Here is a 16,099-nt window from a genome sequence, read left to right as displayed (position 1 = left end):
CCCTGTGGGTGCTGGCAAGTGAACCCAGGTCATCTAGAAGAACAGCCAATACTCTGAACTGCTGGTCCATCATCTCTCTAGCCTATACCACATTGACATAAAAAAAAAAAAGGGTCAAATATTCAATTACCAAAACCTGGGGTTGTGTGGGGGTGGAGTTAGGCCATTGGTTAAAGAGCTAGTAATGCAAGTGTGAGCACTGGCGTTGGGAACCGAGCACTCAGATGAAAGCCAGGCATGTCTGGCAACCTCTTGCAGTTCCAGCACTTGAAGGCATATGTTAGGAGTTAGAGTAATCTGGGTAGCCAAATCGGTAAGCTCTGTGTTGAGTGAAAATCTAAAGACAGAAGACACTTACCCTGGGCAACTTTGGATTCTCACATGCACACATGTGTGAGCTTTTATGCCTGCACAAGTACACATACACAGACACACAGACACACACAGACACACACAGACACACACAGACACACACACACACACACACACACACACACACACACACACACAAACCTAAAATCTAATATCTTATCTCCAGTCAGCAACATCCAGTACAGCTGGAAAGGATGGGGAGGTGTGAGAGAACAGGGCTGGGGATGGGCGGGTAGGGCTGGCACAAAGGCAGTCAGTTTGGAGTTCAATCATGGCCCTAGGGTCAGATGGCCAGTCACAGTCTGAGATTGTGATGGCCAATGTTTGTGTCTCTCTCATCCCTGGTGCTCTTGCTGGACTCCATGGATGTTTGGGCCCAGACTTCGAAATGCTAAAAATTCATTAGTGTCTACTGGGGTCAGCTTGATATTCCTCAAGGGGTGTTAGACTGGGAGAGGTTAACATAAGATAAATAAGCTGTTGATAGTGTGTACATGATAAACTAATATTAACACACACATACAGCTTTCCTTTCACCCTACAGAACACAAAAGTTTTTTCTTCTTTGTTGTTTTTATATTTTGCTTTTTTTTAGAACAGGTTTCTCTTACAGCCCTGCTGTGCTGGAATGGGCTCTGCAGACCTACCAATCTCAGGCTTTGAACTCAGAGATCTACCTGGCTCTGCCTCTTCAGTGCTGAGATTAAAGATATGCCCCCCCCGCCCCATGCCTGGCTTCGAATATGTTTTTCTAGTACAAAATATTAATGTGGTGGCGGGATCCATCCTTCTTGACCACTGTAATTTTTCTGCAGATACTGTTTCCAGAGTATGCTGAAACACAAAACACTTGAACAATGACCGATGCTAAACACTTCAAAGGCGTTCATTAAGACTCTATAAAGGCTTCAGAGATGATCCAGCAGTTAAGTGCACTAGCTACTCTTCTAGAGGATCCATGAACAGTTCTCAGCACATACAGACGCCATCTTCTTTGGAAACCAGGCTTACATGTGGAACACTCATACACAAAATAAAAACAAGTAAAAAATTTCCAAGACTCTTTAAAAGGTGTTCTTTTCTGGTTAAAACTGAGATTTTTTTTTTCTGATGGATTTGAGGTTTGTGATAATGAAATTGTAGGGAGCAGACAGCACTGTCTGCCAGGAGTTGATGGAACAGAGAACAGGAAGGTGTTGTGTGGCTTGTTATGTTCAATTTCAGCACATGCCAAGGTGGTTGAAGGCTTTGTGAGTAGTCATCCTTCTCTGCCCTCTGCAGTCAACCTCCCATGGCTATTTTCTGTAGCTCTTTACAGCTTTCCTGTGCTTGTCCTTTCCTCAAGTCTACCACTTGGGTTGTTTTGGGTTTGGGTATTTGTTGTTGGTTTTGTATTTGTTTCTGCAAGATAAGTTGTAGGGTAACGAAGACTGGCCTGGACCTCTCTGTATGGTCAAGGTTGACCTTGAACTTTCGATCCTCCTGCCTTCACCTGCTCAGTGTGTGGAGGAAAGCTGTGTGCTCCCATCCCTGCCTCCAATTCCTTAAGTAAACTTGAACTTCTTTTTTCTTCCCTTTCTTTTTGGAACTTTAAGTCTACATGACTGGTGAGATAAGTCAGGGGAAAAAGCGTTCAATGTACAAGCATAACGGACCTAGTGTTCAGATCCACAGAACCCATGAGGATACTGGGTGGGTATGGTAGTCCACCTGTAATTTCAGCCTTCAGATAGGGGAGACAGACGATCTCAGAGAAAAATAATTAACCATAGGAGCCTATACTAGAGAGCTCCAGCTTTATTTGAGAGACCCTGCTTCAAAGAATGAAGTGGAAAGCAATCACGGAAGAGACTTGTCAACCTCAGGCCTCCACTCATGTGCACACATGTGCACCCACACATACACACGTACACACACATGCCACATGAATACACACGAAAAATGAAAATAATTTATTGTAGTGGATACATAAAAACCACAACTATACACATTTGCAGTGTCCCTCGTGGTATGGTGATATTCATGCAGACTGTATTATGTTTCTATTAGGCATTCATGCCTAGGACCTCAAACATTTACCATTATTAAGGGTAAATATTAAAACTCTGTTTTAGTGATGTTTTTGAAAATAATGTGAGTGACTCTTTATTATCTGTAGACACCCTGTGGTGCAGTTCATACTGGAACCTCTCACTTCTGGTTCCAACTAAGTACCTGCCCCCTTCTGTCCTCAGCATTGTTTTCTTGTACCTTTTAAGAAATGCTTATTTTGGTTTATTGCCCATTTGTAAGCATATCCTTTTACTATTGAGTTTCTGAATTCTGTATTTCCTGCTTTATTAACCACATTCAGATGTGTAGTTTGTAGGATTTCCTTTACTCTTTTTTTTTTTTAAAAAAAAAAGATTTATTTTATTTTATGTATATGAGTACACTTAGCTGTACAAATGTTTGTGAGCCTTCATGTGGTTGTTAGGAATTGAATTTTTTTAGGACTCCTGCTTGCTCTGATCAACTCCCCTTGCTCTGCTTGCTCCCACCCAAAGGTTTATTTATTATTATAAATAAGTACACTGTGGCTGTCTTCAGACATGCCAGAAGCAGGCGTCAGATCTCATTACCAGTGTTTGTGGGCCACCATGTGGCTGCTTGGATTTGAACTCAGGACCTTAGGATGAGCAGTCAGTGCGCTACCCGCTGAGCTATCTCACCAGCCTCTCCTTTATTCTTTTTAACAAGATATTTCTTTTACGTGTTTAGGTGTATGTCTGTGCACCACATGTTTGCAGCACCCACTGAGGCCAGAAGGGGGCATCAGATCCTCTGGTCAGGAATTATGGATGGTTGTGAGTTGCTATGTGGGTGCTGGGAACTGAATACAGATCCCTCGGAAGAGCAGTCTGTTTGAAACCACTGAGCCATCTCTCCAGCCCGCCTTTATTTCCCTCTCTATACAGAGTGGTGTGCGGAAGCATTTTTGTTTTTATAAAAATTTCATGCTTCTCTTTTTGCTCTTGTCTATCCTTTTGGCGTCTAGGTGAAAGTCCCTTGACAATGACAACACTCTGTTATCTAATTCAGTGTTAGGTGTGTATCTCATAATGCTGACACGGGAAAAAAAAACTGATCTAAGTTAAGAAATAAAAGAATACATTTTCAGGTCTGCGGAGATGGCTCAGTGGGAAGCGTGCTTCTATATGCATGGAAGACTAGTTTAAATCTCCAGCGCAAACATCAAAAAACAATCAAACTAAACAGGCAGATGTATTGTGATCAGCTCTGTGCAGTAGGAAAGGCACTACGGAACTGGAAAGAACATGGCTCTTTCAACCCAGGGTTAGGTGGTTTGTAAATTAGGTAAGGAAATGTTTTAAGGCTCCAGGTAGTCAGTTACTCATGCATGTGGGACAGCTACTGCACACAAACCAGATAGAGATTACCCGGGCGCTTGCGCTCCCTAGCGTCCAGGAAGGAGCTCCGAAACATTGCCTAAGCCATAAACAGGAAGCGTAACCTAGGCCACGCAGGGCCCGCCCCCCAGCTCAGCCCTCTGAGTTCCGGCCCAAGTCCTGAGAGAGTGCCAATCAGATAGACGCTTCCGCACAGAGGCGGGACTTCCTTCCTTAGCGCGCACGCGTGCCCGGAGCTCCGCCCCGGAACTGCAGTACTGAAGCTGCTGCAGTTCCGGGTCGGGTTGGCGCAGACTGCCCGGCGTGTGAGGTGACTGCGGCGGTGAGTGCTCTTTGTGGGTTCGGAGCGGAGCAGGCCCTGGCCGGCTGCGGAGGGGCTCCCCGATGTCTTCGAAGCATCGTGGCTCACGGGTGTCCCCACAACCTTGGTTGCCGGTGGCTCATGCTTTGCTGTGGGCATCAAGGCCCGGCAACCTCCCTTGAAGCTCCTGTGGGATTCTGGCAGAAGGCACAGGTCACTCCCCCGCGCCCTATTTCTAGTGACGTTCCCTTCACCTTGTCAAGGTGGGGCCGAGGTGCGGCGGGGGTCGGGGGGTCGTCGTGCGTTCCATGCCCTCCTCGCCGACGCCATGTTAAGCGGTTTTTGACGTGCGTCACTATTTTGTATTCAGATGAGGACCCAGTGCGACAAATATCTCATTATCCTCAATTTGTAGATAAGGAAACTAAAGCACATAGATGTGCAGCAAACACCCAGCAGGATCCAGATTTGAATCGAGTTTTGCCTTACTCTCTCCACAATATCCCTTTTCATTTAGAGAGGGCCCATGTGGCGCCACTTCCACACAGATGAGTCGTGCTTACTCAGACTTTAAAGACAGGGTCTTGTGTAGCCAAGGCTGGCTTTGAGCTCCTAATCTTCTATCTCCATTCCTGAGGGCAGGATACCGGCTATGTACGGTTTTACGCAGTGCTAGGGGGGTGGAACCTAGGACTTGACGTGTTTCAACCTATCTGGCCAAGGCAAAGATGATGGAAATGGCACTTGTCTTGTTCTACCAGAGAAGAAAGCACACCGTATCTCAGATTCTTACTCCGTGTTCAAAATGGCTTATCAAGCCTCTTTTGATACTTTCACTTATTTTGTGTACAGTGTAAAATTAGTTATTATTAGATATTACCACACCCTTCTCATTTAGAAAGATTGTAACACTAAATTCTGAGAGGAGGTGGGGGGGTATTGTTGAAGGTTGCATACAAAGTGTTGGAGCTAGGATCCTAACCAGAGATAGCTCATGTGTCCTTTACTCTACTGCCTGTGTCCCCTCTACTCCAAGCCAAACTACCTATTCTGTGGGTGTGTTTTATTTTCTGGATTTGAGCATCTTCTCTAATGTAAGTTAAGCCATCTCTGTGTCCTTGGCTGTTTGCAGGGTCTAGTACGTTTTAGGAAAGCGTGTGTTGCCCTAGAGCCTGTGCTCCACAGTCACTAACCCAGAAGAACATTTCTTTTCAGCAACCATGAAGGTGAAGGAGACAAACTCAAAGCCAAAGTTGGCAAGCCGTGGCACGTTCCAGAGGAAGGGCATCAAGGTTGTGGGGAAATGGAAGCAAGTGACGATCGACCCGAATCTGTTTGCAGATGGACAGATGGATGACCTCGTGTGCTTTGAAGAGCTGACAGATTACCATTTAGTCAAGAATCCCTCCCGTTTGTTATCAAGTGAGGAGACGAAGAAGAGAAAGGCCCAGGCTGTTTCAGAAGAGGAAGAAGAGGAGGAAGGACAGTCCAGCTCCCCAAAGAAAAAGATCAAGTTGAAGAAGCAGAGAGATGCGGCACTAACTGCCGAAGGCAGTGCTGCCCAGAATGAGTATGAACTCAAAGTGTCCGAGCCAGAGGCTCAGGGAGAAGTCACTGCTTGTTCTGATCGAAAGGTCGGAGGAGCCACATCAGAAAGCCTGGCCCAGGCTGCTCCAAGAAAGAAGAAAAACAAAGGGAAAAAAAAATTGGATACTTTTCAGAGCACTTCCCCCAAATTGCCCAAAAAATCAAAGAAGACATGGATGGCTGAGGTGCACGACCAGAAGGCAGACGTGTCTGCCTGGAGGGACCTGTTTGTGCCCAAGGCTGTTCTTCGCGCTCTCAGCTTCCTAGGCTTCTCTGCACCTACCCCAATCCAGGCTCTGACTTTGGCCCCTGCCATCCGTGACAAACTGGACATCCTTGGAGCTGCTGAGACAGGTAAGGGCTGTTCTGTCTGTCACAGGTATGAGAGTTTCTGGATTCAGTCCTTGATTGTCCATAGGCTGAGAAACTGGGAGAGGAGATTGTTGGGAATGTGACCACAAAAGCCATGTATTGCAAACATCCAGCTCTGGGCTGAAATCTGCCCCACTTGACTCTGGTACCCTCTTTCTATCTCTGAGGTCTATGTGAGATCACTACTTCATGTCTGCATTGCTGGACTGTGTCAGGTTCAAAAGTTATTGAGACCAGTGTTAGTTAATTCCAACACCAGACAACATTACAAGAAAACTACAGATGACTATTCATATTTGCACTTGACCAATGCAGTAATCTATAAACACACAGAGATCAAGCTCACTATTTCTCAGGAACGTTTAGTTTTCATTCTGAAAATCAATGTAATTTGCCTTTATCAACAGACAAAAACCTCCATACCTGAATACATACAATAAGAACATTTGTAAAAACGTTTTTTTAAAGATTTATTTAGTTATTATATGTAAGCACACTGTAGCTGTCTTCAGACACACCAGAAGAGGGCATTAGAGCTCTGTATAGATGGTTGTGAGCCACCATGTGGTTGCTGGGATTTGAACTCAGGACCTCCAGAAGAGCAGTCAGTGCCCTTAACCGCTGAACCATCTCTCCAGCCCCTTGTAAAAACTCTTAACATGCATTTTTGATTTTAAAATCGTCCTGTAATGTTGTCTGATGTTGGAATTAACTAACACTGGTCTCAGTGACTTTTGAAGTGTTCTCTTTTCAACTATCAGAAGTAGTTTTAAATAATTGGTGTTTTCTTCACCCTTAAATATTTGTTAGAATTCATCTGGGCTTGCTCTTTCCTTTCTAGGAAGGTTTTTAAATACAGATTTAAATTTTAAAATAGTAGCATTATTTTCTTTTATTCATTTTTCCCTGAGTGATTGTTTTCCACCTAACATACCATCCAGCTTTTTGTTTCATGTGGCTGACTGACAGTCTGTTAGCATTCACTAATACTTATATATTCAACATTATGGTGACATCTGTGAGTGAGCTGGTCCCTTCTCATTGTGAAATAACCATCTTTATCCCCACAGAACTTCTCTGTTCTAATGTTCTCTTTGATATTACTGTAACTCCTTTGGGATAATGTTGGTATGGTCTGTTCTTTTCCATACTTTCCTGTAGTTTTCCTTTGGACAAGCATTGCTTTGTTCTTTTTTTTTTTTTTTTTTTTTTTTTTTTTTTTTTNGCTCACTTTGTAGACCAGGCTGCCTCGAACTCAGAAATCCACCTGCCTCTGCCTCCCGAGTGCTGGGATTAAAGGCGTGCGCCACCACGCCCGGCTCATTGTTTTGTTCTTAATGTGATTATGGAAGGCAGTTGAGTTTAAATCTGTTGTTTTGCCTTTATTTATTTATCTCATATGTTCTTTGTTATCTTACTTGGGATTGAAATTTTTGGTGATATGATATTATAGATTAAGTATTTGAGACACTTAGTATTTTACATTTTTAAAGAAGTTAATATTTGCAGCTACATAATGGAATGTCTTAGGGGTAGGATTCAAGACTATATATGAAATTAACTCATATTTCATATACCCTTTAAACATATAGCCTAAAGGTCTTGTTGGCACTCAGAATGGATGCATGCCTCTGAGAAGCAGAAGGGTCTGTGAGTTCTAGGTCAGCCTGGTCTACACAGCAAGTGCCAAGCCAGCCAGGGAGATGTAGACCCAGGGAGTTGTCTCAAAACAACAGAGGACATGTTTCAAGATGCTTGTACCCACAATGCACTTCTGATCAACAGGTTCTCTGGGGTTTACCAAGCCAGCTACTTTTCTACCTCAACTTAAGATGTCCTATGACACAATTCACATCTGACAAAACAGTAAGCTCAGCTCCTAGTCTTACAAGACCATTTCCTTATTAAGCAGCCCCTAGTCCTGATTTACTCTGCTTCAAATTAAGGAGCTCATGGTATATTACACGAGTTTAATGCTTTTCTCAATGACTCCCAGAGCCCAGGAAAATGTGTTTACTGGCTTAAAGCCTGGTAGAGATTCACACGACCAAACGTTGAGGGTAGTTAGAGGACAAAGGGCTTGTATGTGCCCACTGTAGGCGCTTCACGTTTTTATGCACTCGCCAGCCTGGAAGCTCTTTAAATCCCATTGTTGTAGTGTTCTTATGGAGCCTCCTTTATGTAGGCCTGATTGAGGAAAACCTCTGTCACTGAACATTGAACTCAATCTTCAGTGCCTCTCTCTGGTGGTCAGGAGGCTCTGTGTGTGTGTGTGTGTGTGTGAGTTCTCACCAGTTCCCATCTGGCATTTTTCTAGAGACAATTAGTCTTTAGCTCACGGTCATCTCACTAATTAACAAAAAAGACACCTGTTACTTTTGAGGTTTTTTAGCATCTGTGTCTTATACCAGGAATGTAGAGGTGAAATTAAATACTATAACAAAAGATGCTCCTATCAAGAAGTGCCAAGGGTTTCATTTCAGGGACTGAGAGGGAGGCCCAGAATATACTCACAACACTGTCTGGCTCCTCTCTTGTTACTAGCCAGCTTTGTTGTATCTTTCAGTGTTTGATTTAGGGTTCACAGACTATGTCACAAGTTGTACACATGTATTTTCTTGGTTTACCCTCAATTGATAACAGTACCTCACATGTGTCAGAAGAACCTCTCTCTCAAGGGCTGATCTCCATCTCCCTTTGCGCTTTTTGTTTTATATTTCTGTTTCTGTGTTGGAAACTCTGAAATATGCTTTTACTGTTTTGCTGTGAGCAATTATTTTTTTTAAAGAGGTTTAAAAAGAAAACAGTTTCTGTTTCTGTAATTTCTGATACACTTCATTCAGTTAGCATTCTTCATAGCAGATCTGCAAGTGAATTGGTTCAGCTTCTGTAAGTCTAAAGAGCCTTTGTTTTGTATTTGTCTTAAAGGCATTTGTTTTCCTGGGTAGTTCTGATTGTCAGTTTTGTTTTTCTGAGACTGTTAAATACAGGTGTTGTTAAGATATCTTTTGACTTTTATGAAGTCTTTTTTTTTTTTCCTTAAATTTTTTAGTTGTTTTGTTGTTGTTGTTTTGTTTTGTTGCTTTTTTTGTTTGTTTGTTTTTTGTAAACCTTTTGCTTCTTGGTGTGGTTATTTTTCACATAGAACTGTCATTTCCTTTAAAAACTATTCATAAAAGTTTTTTCCGGTTTTTCAAAGTTTTAAAAACATTTATTTCTGTAAAGCCAAGACCTATATATAGAGGCCAGAGGACAACTTGTGGGAGTCAGTTCCTAACTCCCACCATGTAGATCTTGAGAGTAACCGCAGGTGCTCGGGCTTAGCGGCACCAACTGAGCCATCTCACAAGCCCATCAGAGCTCTTGGAAGCTTATGATTGGGACTGTTTTTCTTCCATAGATGGTATATTGATTTTGTCTGGGGCATTCTTACCGTATCCAGGAAGGATACCTTTCAGGTCCCCTAGTAGATCCCCAAAACACAGATGAGATAGATGATGCTAAACCCTGTTTGTATTTTTTTTCTGAACATTTATAGATTGAATGTGTTTTATATTGTAAGCATTCATGCTCTGTGGTCATACTTTCTGCAGGTTGATATAACAGCAAAACTAACATTAACTTCTTTACAATTTCAGGGAAAGAACATTCATTCTTATTTTAGATCTTAGTAACCATGTATAAAAAAAAAAATGGCTTTTTTTCTTAAGTTGAGAATTTCCATCTTTTCAACCAGAGAGCTTCTCTTTAGCCTGTCTTGAGTTGCTCACTGGGGTAACTACTCGCAGGTGCTAGGACCAGTGGGTAAAGTAAGAACTACCTAAACTAAGCACGGCACAAAGTCTGATAACTGAGATCATTGAGTGACTAACAAGAGGGTAACATGTATGGTGGGAAAACACAGGACAGAAGGAAGATTCATGTCTTGTGTGGATGGCGCCAGGTCGTGTTTGAGTGACCACCCCTACTACTCGGAGTGATAGATGGCTTGAGACTTTTGAAATGCTTACTTATGGAGTTGTCAGTTTAATAGGTTTTTGAACCATAATTAACCATGAGTAACTGAAATGCAGAAAGTAAAATGGCAGTTAAGGAGAAAACCTGTACTTCAGATTCTCAGGTTGGGTTCCTGTTTGTTTTGACCCCTGGGTGTTGTGGGCTCCATATGCCTTCAGAGGTCAGTTTGAAAACACTCAGCATAAAGACAAAGATGTTAAGATTTCTGAAAAGAACGAATTATTTCATTCCCTCCTTCACTGAAGAAGGTCTTCGGCACATGTGCTGTACAGATTTCTCTACAGTACAAGACTGTCCCTTCAGTCTTTGATGATTTCCTCACTTGGATGTCTGTTCTTTGTCTCTGGTGACTTCAGGTATAGTACCAGCACACTGCTGCGCCTTTCCTTGATAGCCAGCTGCTGCACGCTGGAGGAGCCTGTGCAGGGTGCTGGTGCTTTGGGCTGGTCAGGGTGGCCCATGGCGCTTTCAGGTTTCCCTATTTCTAGGCAAAGGCAGGAACTCCCAGGGACATGCACATGTTGGACTCCTGTGTTTTTGCTTTACTTCCAAGGAAGCGGGAAAACTCTGGCTTTTGCCATCCCGATGATTCACTCAGTGCTGCAGTGGCATAAGATGAAGGCTCCACCCATCCCAAGGAGCACTGGAATGCCACCAAGGGAGATGAGGTTAGGAGCTACAGCCCATCTTGGATCACCTTGCAGGGACAGAACTGAATCTGGAGTGTTGCCTGAGGAGGCCAGAATTGAGACTGAAGCACAGCCCAGTGACTCTGGGGTCCAGGCCACACCTGAGACTAGTGCCTGTGCCTCTGCCTCAGCCCAGGCACTGCTTGTCTGTGATGATGATGCTGGTGAAGGACCTTCTTCCTTAGTAGAGGAAAAGCCTGTCCCCAAGCAAAATGAGGACGGAGAAGAAAAGTTCGATGCAGAACAGGCTGGAAAGTTAAAACAGGAGTTATGTGACCAAATGGCTGTTTATAAAGTACACCCAAGGCGCCCTCTGCTCGGACTGGTCCTGACTCCTACTCGAGAGCTGGCCATCCAGGTCAGACAACACATCGATGCTGTGGCCAAGTTTACAGGTGAGATTTCATTTCACTGAGTAACTGTTTCTAAGCAGGTCTCTGAGTGCCAGATGACAGAGGAAGAGTTGTGGCTCCTATTCTAGGGGAGTGTGCTCATCTGTGGGGCATTATGTCCTTTAGAACTCAGTCAGTAGTTGTTCAGTTTCCTCAAGGGGACCAGATCTGTAACATGTTTGTGAGTAACTGGACATTTTAAGAACAAATTTGCTGATCCCTGCCTTAAGGTGGAAGCTTAATTCTGTGCCTTGGGTGTACTTGTTTTTGTGGTGTTTTTGTGGTGTGGTGTTTATCCTAACAAAAATCACATTGCATAGCTGAGATCTTCCTCAAGTCCAAGGCACTTGCTCAGTGCCTCAGCTATGTTACCACGTGCATTCACTTTTATCCCATGGCCCCTGAGCAGTTCCCTCTTAGAGAGGAGACAACGCCAGACCCTAAAGAGCTTAAGTGTGTCACAACATCACCATCCTTCCCAGCACTGTGGGCATCACTGCTCACCTTCAGAGCTCTGGGAATCAGTGTGACCGAGTTCAAATCCAGCCTTTCTCTTGTGGTTAGGGGAGAGAATGGAAAGAAATGGCAAAGTAGACAGGGTCCAGACCACAAAATAGAGTGACGTGGTAAGCCCTCTTGGAGTCAGGCCAAGCCAAATGGTACAGCATTTCCTTGGCATAGAAAGCTGTGCTAGTGACCATGTGCTGATCCATAGGATGAACAGCCAGATGGAATAATGTTATCTATTGTTTTCTGTCCTGTAGGGATTAATACAGCAATTTTAGTTGGTGGAATGTCCACACAGAAACAGCAAAGGATGCTGAACCGCCATCCTGAGATTGTGATCGCCACCCCTGGTCGGCTCTGGGAGTTAGTTAAAGAAAAACACCCTCATTTGAGTAACCTTCGGCAGCTCAGGTGAGAGGTGGCCCCTTCCCCTTCTCTCCTAACCATCTCTGAAGTGAGCCTCAGGTGGCTGCATGGTTGGTGTGTGCAGAGCTTTCTCACTAATAAGAATCATGTGGCCATCCAGGCCCTATTCTCAAAAATTAAGCATGCATAAGAAAAGTTAATGGGTACCCAGTGGTGATGGTGGGGTGGTGATGGAAGGGCGCTGTGCACTGCATGCAGATGAGAGCATGCGAGTGGGTGGAAGTGGGGTGTGCTACAGAGGTTTCCTTCCTGTAGGTGCCTGGTCATAGATGAAGCTGATCGCATGGTTGAGAAAGGCCATTTTGCTGAACTCTCTCAGCTGCTAGAGATGCTAAATGACTCCCAGTACAACCCCAGTCGGCAGACTCTTGTTTTTTCTGCCACCCTAACCCTGGTACACCAAGCTCCTGCTCGAATCCTTCATAAGAAACACGTGAAGAAGATGGATAAAACTGACAAACTTGACCTTCTCATGCAGAAGGTTGGCATGAGGGGCAAGCCGAAAGTCATTGACCTCACAAGGAACGAGGGTACAGTGGAGACGCTAACGGAGACCAAGATCCACTGCGAGACAGATGAGAAAGACTTGTATCTCTACTACTTTCTCATGCAGTACCCAGGTCGTAGCCTGGTGTTTGCCAACAGCATCTCCTGCATCAAACGCCTCTCTGGGCTCCTCAAGGTCCTGGATATCATGCCGCTGACCTTGCATGCCTGCATGCACCAAAAGCAAAGGCTCCGAAACCTGGAGCAGTTTGCTCGTCTGGAAGAGTAAGTGAAGTCTGTCTTCAGACAACTTGAACCATGAGCCACTGTACTCAGGGGGGCAGGGAACTAGGGACCTTTGCAGCACAAGGCAGGCTGGCTCTTTTTTCTTCCTTTTCCTTAATTTTATTTCTGTATTTGGTAAGGTCACGCATTCATTGTGTTTGTTTGCTATTAATGTTGTATAGTGACTTCCAGTAATTAACAAACTGGGCATCCAGTTATTTTAACGTCCTTGGGAAGCAGCAGAATAGGTTGTGCTGAGAGCGAGCTCAGCCTCTAGGACCAGAGCATCTGAGAGCAGATCCTGAGCCCTTCACTTCCTCGCTGGCCAAGCTAGTCAGTGTGTCTGTGCTTCATTGTCTCATACATAGGGTTACAGGTGTGGGATTGCAAGAATGGAGTGACTGGGAACAATGTAGGGACACTGTTGGCAGTGCCGCCCAGTGTGGCCTTTCATTACCACAGTGCCCTACTGCTGCTTACTACCGTTCTTCTCACTTCTTAGATGATAGAGTGACCCTAGAAAAGTTGGGCAGCTTACCCAAGCTTGTACAAGGTGGAAATGACAGGCTGGGTCTCAGATTGCTGTCAGCCCATGCCACACCCCTTCATGTTTGTCTGTCTGCCTGTGGACCAACTGATGCAGGGAGAGGGTATATGCTGTCTGTCTAGGGAAGAGTGAGGCAGTCTCTTGGGATGGAGGAGAATAGTGAGAAGGTAGTAGGAGATAAGGATAGTGACCCAGAATGGATATGGCTTCAATTAATTCACAGCACAGAACACAGCATGTGCTTGAGACACTATGACCCAGGTTTGGGGTCCTGATTCCACAACAGACTAGCCACGTGCACACCATGGAAAATGAATCTCTCAGTCTCAGGTTCTTAAAAGTGAGATACTAGTATTACCTTATAAGGATGTAGTGTGAAGTGCTTAGCAAGTGCTAAGCTGACTGATAATTGCTGTTATTTATCATTATGGATGTGCTTTGTTTCCACACAGCTGTGTTCTCTTGGCAACAGATGTGGCAGCTCGAGGTCTGGATATTCCTAAAGTTCAGCATGTCATCCATTACCAGGTACAGTTCTTAGTATTAATGCTTCACACACGCACGCGCACCCCCGACCCAACCTCATCCAGCCCTTGTCCTGCCCCCTGCAATGAATGGGGAGATGTTAAAGCAGAAGTTGGACAGAGGGGAGGAATATTCTTCCTCAGGTTGTCTGTAACATGTTCTCATTAGCATCTAGTGCCTACTGTTACTGCTCTTCAAACACTTAGTGAGAGCCCTGTCAAGTAGCCTTTCTCTTCGGGCTGCTTGATATTGCCAGATTAAGTGTGATCCTCATCTGATTTCTGATACTAGGACAGAATACCTTAAACATGGTAACTTTTAAAGAGGGTGTGCCTGTTGATTCTGGGGGCTGCAGAGTGCAAGGGCATGTAACCAACCTGCCCAGCTCCTGGTGGGGTCCTTGAGGTGGAAGGGCAAGTCGGTGGTAAACATGGGGGAGTCAGCCTTGGCATGTACCCCATGATAATCCAGCCCCTGGAGAGTGAGAACTGAATTCCTTTCTCTGTCCCATCCACAGACACCTCCCACTAGGCCCCTCCCAACACTGCTACACTTGTTACACTGAAGAATTTAGCGTTAGCATGAGTTTTGGTGGGGACAGACCACAGTGGCATGATTGTGGTTTAGGTTTTTTGTTTTTTTTTTTTTTAATAATTTTAATTTTTATTGAAAATAGTTTTTTTTTTCCTATAATACATTCTGATCACAGTTCTCCTCCAAGTCATCCCGGATCTTCCCCACCTCCCCGTCTTCCTCACCACTCATATCTATACCGTCTCTTTCTCTCTCATTACAAAATAGGCAACTAAAACAAAACAAACCAAAGCAAACAAACCAGAATAGAACTATAACAAACAGAAAAAAAAAAAAAAAGTCAAAGTTAAAACACATACAGATGTAGAGGCACACATACTCCCATACACAAAAATCTCATAAAAACACAGTCAGAAACCATAATATATAAACAAAGACCTGTAAATGGGAGGAGGAAAACCTGAATGAAGCATTAGGCGACAAAAAAATCTCCAAAAATACCATGGAGTTCATTTTGTGTATGGCCGTATACTACTGGGCATGGGGCCTGCCCTTAAGTGTGGTTTGAATACCCAGTGAGATTCTGTTGGAGAAAAAGAAATTTTCCTTTGCCAGGTGTTGTCAATTGAAGATGGCCTCTGTGTTATGGATGGGGGGTTGTTATTCACCCCCTCTTCTCAGCCCTAACCTGTCTTAGGTGGCCCTGTGCCTCTGTCAGTCCTGTTGTATCTAGAAGGCCTCATTGCCTTGGTGTCCTCCATCCCTACTGACTTGTACAGTCTTGCCACAATGTTCCCTGAGCTCTGAGGGAAGGAATTTGATGGAGATATCTCATTTAAGACAATGTCCCAAGGTCTCTCTCTCTCTGCACATTGTCCAGTTGTATGTCTTTGTATTTGTTCCTGTCTACTTTAGGAGATAGCTTCTTTGATGATAGCTGAGCAAGACACTGCTCTTTGAGTCCAGGAAAATATTATTAAAAACTCACTTAGCTGCTGTGTTCCTTTAACAGAACAGTAGTAGTTAGTTTCCCCCTAGGTCTGTGATCTGTCTTAATTTCAGTTTCTTGGCTGCCTAGCAGTGTCAGACATGGGTTCCTTCTCAAGGTGCGGGCCTTGATTCCAGTCAGATATGGGCTGGTCACTCCCAAAGCATTTGTGCCACTACTGCACGAGTGATCATGTAGGCAGGTCACTATTATAGATGAAAGGGTTTGTCTTTCTCTTGTGTTAACATGTCCAGTACCATGGACATTAGCCCACACAAACACTAGTCCATGGGGATTCTAGTCACTCTAGGTAGGCTCCAGTCAGGCCTCAGCCCAACTTCTCCATGTTCAGTTATGTACGTGTTGTCTTTACCATCAGTTTGTGGAGAGTTACAAGTAGCCTTGGCAATGTCTGGGTTTGGAACAGGAGCCCTCACAGCAGTAGGTTAAGTGGCTAGTCTGGTGTGCAGTACAGGGTGGTGTAGTTAAATTAAGACTTCCCTTGGATAATTCCTGCCTGTGTGACCTTCAATAAATAGTCTCAGTCCTTGGTTTTCCCATTTTATAAATGACAGGGTATCTCTGGGTTAGTAAGGCACATATGAAAAGAGCTTGGGGTCTTAGGATTTTACTGCCATGAACAGATACCATGACCAAGACA

General features: G+C 44.2%; 1 protein-coding gene across 3 annotated transcripts in view; it reads left to right on the top strand.

Moving 5' to 3' along the window:
• The first annotated feature begins 4,005 nt into the window (after positions 1-4,005).
• The window catches only part of Ddx24 (DEAD-box helicase 24), an 18,764-nt gene continuing 6,670 nt past the window's right edge, over positions 4,006-16,099 (top strand). The window contains exons 1-6 of one of the 3 annotated variants that reach the window (XM_021179386.2): positions 4,006-4,104; positions 5,299-6,024; positions 10,613-11,143; positions 11,905-12,058; positions 12,329-12,844; positions 13,844-13,919. In XM_021179386.2, the coding sequence (XP_021035045.1) occupies positions 5,304-6,024; positions 10,613-11,143; positions 11,905-12,058; positions 12,329-12,844; positions 13,844-13,919 (1,998 nt within the window). In that variant the 5' untranslated portion in view covers positions 4,006-4,104; positions 5,299-5,303. Of the gene's footprint in view, positions 4,358-5,298; positions 6,025-10,612; positions 11,144-11,904; positions 12,059-12,328; positions 12,845-13,843; positions 13,920-16,099 lie in introns of all 3 variants that reach the window. The other 2 variants (XM_029484581.1, XM_021179387.2) reach the window with 2 other exon arrangements.

The sequence above is a fragment of the Mus caroli genome, chromosome 12, assembly GCF_900094665.2.
Source record: "Mus caroli chromosome 12, CAROLI_EIJ_v1.1, whole genome shotgun sequence".
NCBI classification, from domain to species: Eukaryota; Metazoa; Chordata; class Mammalia; order Rodentia; family Muridae; genus Mus; species Mus caroli.
Note: the sequence above shows the minus strand (reverse complement) of the source record. Positions and strands in the feature narration are given on the sequence as shown.